General features: G+C 60.5%; 1 protein-coding gene across 2 annotated transcripts; it reads left to right on the top strand.

Annotated features, from left to right (window-relative positions):
- The first annotated feature begins 2,230 nt into the window (after nt 1-2,230).
- Nucleotides 2,231-6,290, top strand: CBX2 (chromobox 2). Of its 2 annotated transcripts, none has more exons than XM_057409601.1 (5): nt 2,231-2,372; nt 2,459-2,502; nt 3,001-3,066; nt 4,104-4,173; nt 4,613-6,290. In XM_057409601.1, the coding sequence occupies exons 1-5, from the start codon at nt 2,301-2,303 to the stop codon at nt 5,951-5,953; spliced, it is 1,593 nt and encodes a 530-aa protein (XP_057265584.1). In that variant the 5' UTR covers nt 2,231-2,300; the 3' UTR covers nt 5,954-6,290. The 2 variants fall into 2 exon arrangements, with proteins under 2 accessions (XP_057265584.1, XP_057265586.1); XM_057409603.1 differs by having other exon boundaries at nt 4,104-4,170; nt 4,574-6,290.
- Nucleotides 6,291-6,795: the final 505 nt, after the last annotated feature.

The following is a 6,795-nucleotide window of genomic DNA, read 5'->3' on the forward strand; positions in this document are numbered from 1 at the left end:
CTGTGTAAACCTCCAAAGCCACGAGTTTGGGCTTTCTAAAGCTCACATCAATTGGGTTTCTTTTCCCTTTTCTGAGAAAAAGTGAGATTTTTCGTTTCCCCACACAGCTCCATTAAAGACATCAGATCTCAGGAAACCTGGGATCAGCCTGGGAAAGCAGAGCAGACACAGCCTGGGCTCGGTGTGCTTTGTGTTAGAGGAAACACCCGCTCCGCCTCAGCCGTCACATCCAGCTTTCAAACAACACAAAGTAAGGGGCAGCTCCCAGCTGGGGAGAGCCGGCAGGAAGCAGGAGCCCACCACGGCCCATGTGCCCACTGCGACCAGTCCCCGTGAACCCCAGGGATGTAATGGGATTTCCAGCCCATGGAGCAGCACAGTCCTTTTCCACAACAGGGTTAAAAGGGGACTTGTGTCCGCACTGACACAGAGGCATGAAAGAAATATGGGCTGTTGCTGGAGAGGAACCGCTCAGGCTGGCACGAATGGTGGGAATGAAGCTGCTGAAAAAGCCCCGGGCCAGGCACCAGCCGTGAGCACACGCTCCACCCTCAAAGAGACCCCAATGTCAGGCACAGAGTCCCCCTGCTCACATCACCTCTTCCTCCTTGCTCCAGGAAGGGATGAGCTATTCTACTCCTGTATCCTCATGGGAGCTCAGGAATGCCAGCACCCACCCGACGTTACCCAAATCGGGCCTCATCTCCCGGTGGTGCTCATCCCAGCACCAGCATCCAGACCCCGGCCAGCCCCACACACTTGGTATGGCTGGTCCCAGAGCTGCCATGAAGGGTGCAGTGCCCGCATGCTGCTTGTGCACGCAGAGGGAAGGTCGCCCGTGGGTTTAAGACGCACAGCACACAAAGAGCAGGGCTGATGGAAGGTGAATTAACTCCAAAGGGAAAGCGCAGCGCACGGTTACGTTTCCAAGTCACCTTTGGGTAACAAAATGCTTCCAGCGTTTCTCCTGGTCAGTGAACAGCCGCAGTAATTGCAAAAGGAAAACAATAAAGAGGCACAGTGCACAGCCTCAGACAATTACCTTGCATCGAGCAGCACCCCAGGGACACCCACTGCCCTGCAGACCCCAAGGCAGCCCCACTACGGTACCCAAGCTACTGCTCCCCCTCCATCATGCCGGGGGTCCCCAGCAGTGACATCCTTGCCTCTAGCCTGGAGCTCACAGCACTTGCCTAACCCCGGCATCGCTTACCGGAGACGGTGCTGCCCAGGTTCCACGTGAGGCCCCGCGCGCAGGACACCCCATCGCCATCCACGTCCCGCTCAGCCCAGGGCCACCACAGCCACCGCGACGCCGCCGGCGCACCGGACACTCAGTCCCCCCTGGCTCCGGCACGGTTAACGGCGGGCTGCGGGCCGGCGGCTGCCAACTCCCCGAGGTGCTGACTCATCTTCTTCCATGCACCATATTTCATCGCTCCACGCCCACCGCGCACAACCGCCGGGTAGCAGCTCCTCACGCTGCCTCGCACGCCCCGGTGGCGTGCGGGGCTGCGGCGGGGTCACAGCCGCGGCGCGTTCAGTAGCACGGCTCAGTCTGCCACCATAGCTCGATTCACCGGCACGGCTTGGCTCGGTAACACAGCTCCGTTTGCCGGCACCGCTTGGCTCATTAGCCCGGTTCGGCAGAGGGGAAGGATAATGGGTCAAGCCCCCGTTGTCTTCAAGCCTGGGTCTGACCCGGCGAGATGGTGTTTAGGGGTATCGCCCCCCCCCCCCCCCGCGGAAACACGTTTTATTATATTGCAACCCACAACCAGACCCCGAACCAGAGCCACAACCAGAACCGAACCAGAGCCACAACCAGAACCGAACCAGAGCCACGCCACAGCCGCCTGCTCGGGCTCGGCGGGGATCGGCGGAGACCAGCGGGGACTGCCCGCGACCCCGGGCTGCCCTCCCCAAAGCCGCTCGGTCCCCGGGAGGGACCCTCGGCCGCGGGACCAGAACCCCCCCGGCACAAAGCCCCGGTCCCCCCGCCCCATTGTCCCGCTCCGCCGGCGCGCGCAGGAAGAGGAGGGGTCGCGCGCAGACAATGCCTCCCCCCCTTTTGCCCCCACCGCCACCATCAAGCCCCGCCCCCCGCTTCCCATTGGCCGGTGCGGAATTTGGGGAGCCCCCCCCCCAAACTACCCGCCCCCCTCCCTCCCGCTGCCGGGGGGCGCGCACGCGGCGATGGGGGGGGGGGGCTGCGAGGCGGGAGCGCGCGCGCGTGGCCGCCATCGGGGGCGCGCCCGGGGGCTCCCCTTGTGTGTGTGTGTGCGTGCGGGGCCGGGGCCATGGAGGAGCTGAGCAGCGTGGGAGAGCAGGTCTTCGCCGCCGAGTGCATCCTCAGCAAGCGGCTCCGCAAGGTGGGACCGGCCGCGCACCCCCCCCAACCCCGCCGCACCCCCACACCCCCCCAACGCGCCTCTCGCCATCTCTCTTCTCTCCGCAGGGCAAGCTGGAGTACCTGGTCAAGTGGCGGGGCTGGTCCTCCAAGTGAGCGGGGCTGCGCGGGGGGGGCTGCGCGATCGGTGCGCGGCCGCGGGTGCCGCCCGCCCGGCCGCTTTTGTTCGGGTCGCGCCGCTCCTTTTGTTTACAAATAAGCGCGGCCTCGGCCCGGCCCTCCCGCCGCCGCGTGGGGCTCGGATCGCCCCCAAGCCCCCTCCTCACACCGGGGGGGCCGGGCCGGGAATCCCCCCGTTAGCGGCGAGCCCCGCGCCCCCCGCCCTCCCGCTGCCACCGGAGCTCCCCTGGGACGCGCGGGGCTCGCCCATCCCCTCGGCGGCGCGGCCGCCCCCTCCCCGACCTGCTTCCCCCGGCCCCTTCTCCCGCGGCGGTACCGGTCCCCGGTGCGGGGATGCTCCGGCCCCAGCAGCACCGGGCGCACGGAGGGCCCGGCTGTCCTTGGGTGAACTTCCCGGTTCTGGGCCGCTAAGAGGGTGGGGGGGGACCCCCAGCCCCTGCTCTCCCCCAGCCCCGGGTCGTGTGTTACAGGCACAACAGCTGGGAGCCCGAGGAGAACATCCTGGATCCAAGACTGCTCCTGGCTTTCCAAAAGAAGTGAGCGAACTCTAAATATTTCTAAGGGAACGATAAAGTCAATTAACTTCTAATTGGCTGCGCGTGCAGTGGAAGTTGTGGAAACAAGAGCCCGGAGCTCGGCCCGTGCCTTTTGTGGCACGGCCCTTTTGTTCACCCCCTGAAATCACAGCCCAGGTCTGCCCAGCACGGCTCGGTTTTGCACCCACCCAGGGCTGGGTTTGCACTGGCTGCACAACAGGGACACGATGATGCCACAGAGACCTTTGGCTCCCGGTCCTGGTCCAATGACCGGGACCTCAATGGGGATTGCAGGACTGGGGACTTGGACAGCACGAAGTGCATTCATGGAGGGCACTTGTGAGAGGGAAAGGAGGTAACAGTGGGAGAAAATGGTGTCCTCTGCCCAGAAGCACCAATTGCACAGCAGGGATCAGGCATGGAGGTAGGAAGGTAGCCAGCTGGCTGTGGTAATCACCGAGCTGCCAAATATTTTGGCTCCATGTTAATAAAAAATTGTGACAGTTTATGGTAAGATTTAATTATAATTTGTTTCTGGGTCTATTTTTCAAGAATAGAATCTGGTGGATAGTGCAGACAGCATGGTGCTTAACTAGCTGTACGTAGTGCAGCTTAACACCGTCCTTAACCAGAGATACAAAGTGCTGTAGTGCCCTGAAAACACTCTTGCATCACATCACATCCATGGTCCAACTCTTCTCTTGGCCTGTGCCAGCCCCACAGCGTGCATGATCCAGCCGCCATGTGGGGAAGTTTAACTTCCCAAGGCCCCAGGTTTCCAAGTTCTTAGGGCTCTTTGACTGCACTTGAGCACGGTGTGCCTATAAGAGAAGGGTTCAAGTGAGTGATATGCTGGGAACCCATAGGATCATGTGTCGGAATGAGTTAAGGACACTACCCAGGTGCTGGAGTGGGACCTGAACCTTCAGCATCCCCAGCAAGGGAGGGTTTCATGACAGAAGCAAGAGAGGAACCAGGCTGGTTTGGGATGGTTTTTTCTTCCCTGCAAACGTTGTCCTCAATCATTGTTTCTTCAGGGAGCACGAGAAAGAAGTGCAGAATCGGAAGAGAGGCAAGAGGCCCAGGGGCAGGCCCAGGAAACATGTGGTGAGTCTCGGTGCTTGTGGAAATCCACAGCCATGATGGTGCTGGAGGGCACCAGCACGTGTCTGTTCACAGCATAGGGTGGCGGCTGCTTGGGCTCCAGAGGGTGGTGAGGACACAGTGATGCCAGCAGGGGCTTTGGAAACTGCAGTGATGGGTAGGGGGATGAGATTGCCTGCAAGGAGGATGTCCCTTCATCCCTGCAATGGTGGAGAAGGAGACAGAAGAGTTCCCTAGGTCCCACTTGGTATTTAAGCCTGGTTGGCTTTGCCCTGTGTGCTCCCCAACTCTTTCATGGCAGAGGATGAACAGATCAGCCAACATGGAGGAAGAACCTGTATGTGCCGAAGGCACCCAGACAGGCAACGCTAAAGGATTTGCAATGTCCGTAACGGCTCTTCAGGAATTTGTGTTAACTTCCCCTGTCTCCATTGCTTTGCAGGAACCAGAGATGCCTGTAAAAACTAAGTCAAGTAGCTCCTCTTCCTCCACATCCTCCTCTTCCTCCTCCTCTGATGAAGAGGATGAAAGCGACCTGGAAGCAAAGAGAGGTTCCCGCAGCAGAGAGACTCATCCAGTACCACAGAAGAAAGCTCAGATCCTGGTGGCAAAGCCCGAACTGAAGGACAGCTCCAGGAAGAAGCGTGGACGAAAACCTCTTCCCCCAGAGCAGAAAGCAGCTCGAAGGACCGTGAACCTGACAAAGGTGCTGAAAACATCCCGGAAGGAGGTGGGCAGCAGCAACAAGCTGATGGGGAAGCTGCAGCCCCAGCACGGCACACAGGGCTCGGGCATGGCCCTGCTGAAGGACCCACCGGGCACCTTGGCTGGGCTTAGCTCGGGGGGGTCATCAGCAGAAAACCTGCCCAACATGATGAAGAGCGGCTCCACGAGCCCAAACCGAGCCATCAGCTGGCAGAGCTCCATCGTGCACTACATGAACAGGATGTCCCAGAGCCAGAACTCGGCCGAGAGCTCACCCCTGGGCAGGCTGGCGCTCAAGGCGCAGGCAGCCAGTAAAAGCGGCTTAGGGCTGGACTTAAAAATGAGGAACCAGAAAGCATCTGGAGAGCTTGGGCTGAGCACGCAGGGACCCAAGAGTGCCAAGGCTCTGGGTGGCGCTGGAGGGGACCAGAAGTCAGGGTTTGCTGCAGGAAGCCAAGTGCTACACAATGGCAGTAAGATGCCTGCAAGCTCGTCCAGCTCCGGCTCCCAGCCGGCCTCCAGCCAGGAGCTGAATCTCCAGGCTCTAAACCTCCAGAGTGTCAAAAATGGGCCGAACGTGGCCGGTGGGAGCAGCGTCCCCCGTCACCTCTGCACTGCCATGTCCAAAGGCGCCGGTGGTGGCACAGCTGCAAGTGCAGGTGCCGGTGGTGTGAAAGGCAGCACAGCGGGTGCTGGGTTGAATGCTGCCAGCTCGGGCTCGGGGGGGGACAGCAGCAAGAGCAAGAAGCAAACACACCGGGCAGGAGACAGGGACTTGGCCAAAGGCGGTGCAGCCGGCACGCAGGATGGGCACGCGGCTGCGGAGAGCCGCAAGCCAGCAGCGCTCTCCGAAATGAGCACAGGTGATGAGACCAGCTCGGATTCGGACCGGGATTCGGCTTCCTTCCCTGGAGTGGGTCAGAACATGTCTGTCTCCATCCAGACCAATCAGGACTGGAAACCCACCCGCAGCCTGATCGAGCACGTCTTTGTCACCGATGTCACCGCCAACCTGATCACGGTGACAGTCAAGGAATCCCCCACCAGCGTTGGGTTTTTCAACCTACGGCAATACTGAGCCCAGGAGCATGAGAGGAGGAAGAGGGTCCTTCAGCCTCTCCCTCCACTTTGCCCAGCTCTTCCATCAGGGTTTTTCTTTCTTCGAGTGAATGCAGAGACCTGCTGGGACTCATGTCCAGAGAAGCTTGAGAGAGACGCAGTGAAACCTGCTCAGAACTGCCAGCGGGTCGATGGATCCCTCCCGGCTTTTCCCCATCCTCGCCTGGAGCAGCATCCGGAGCAGAGGCAGCTGATGCTGTTCTCCCGGAGCAGGGGCACTGGTGCTACCGGGGCTGCCAGGCTGGCAAGTTTTGAGCCAGGCTTCACTGAATGTGGGTTCCTTTGCTTTAGACCTTGAAACAGCTGCTGCCAAGGTCTGCAGCTCCCCAGCAGCAGGAGACGGGCCAGGCTTCTACTCAGGAGAGCAAGAGGAGATCCTTTTCTTTCCTCTGGGCTCCCCACGTGTCTGCCCCTGCACCGTGGCGAGGCGCAGGTCAATCCAAACGAGGCGGCCGCTGCTCCCAGCCCTGGGGCCAGCTGCATCCGGGGGTTTTTCAGGGTACGCTCAGCCCAGCCACCCCCCTGGGCCAGGTCACTTCCAATGATGCAGTCCACGACGTTCCTGTTGTGGTTTCCAGCTGATAGGGAAATATTGTTTACATTTTTTAATAAGGAAAAATCCTGGTTTTGTCTTTGAGGGAGAGGAATAAACCCCGTCGAGGGAGAGGAATAAACCCCGTCGAGGGAAGGCTGAAGCCCAGGTGCCACCGGCGGCGGGTGTCAAAGGAGCCTCTTTCAGAGCAAGGGATGCTGTTAGCAGGTACCTCTTTACTGCCTGCGGTCCTACCTTGGGAGCCAGAG

Source organism: Pezoporus wallicus, unplaced genomic scaffold, assembly GCF_028554395.1.
Source record: "Pezoporus wallicus isolate ANWC-B61680 ecotype Strahan unplaced genomic scaffold, APGP_CSIRO_Pwel_v1 contig_12974, whole genome shotgun sequence".
Classification (NCBI taxonomy): domain Eukaryota; kingdom Metazoa; phylum Chordata; class Aves; order Psittaciformes; family Psittacidae; genus Pezoporus; species Pezoporus wallicus.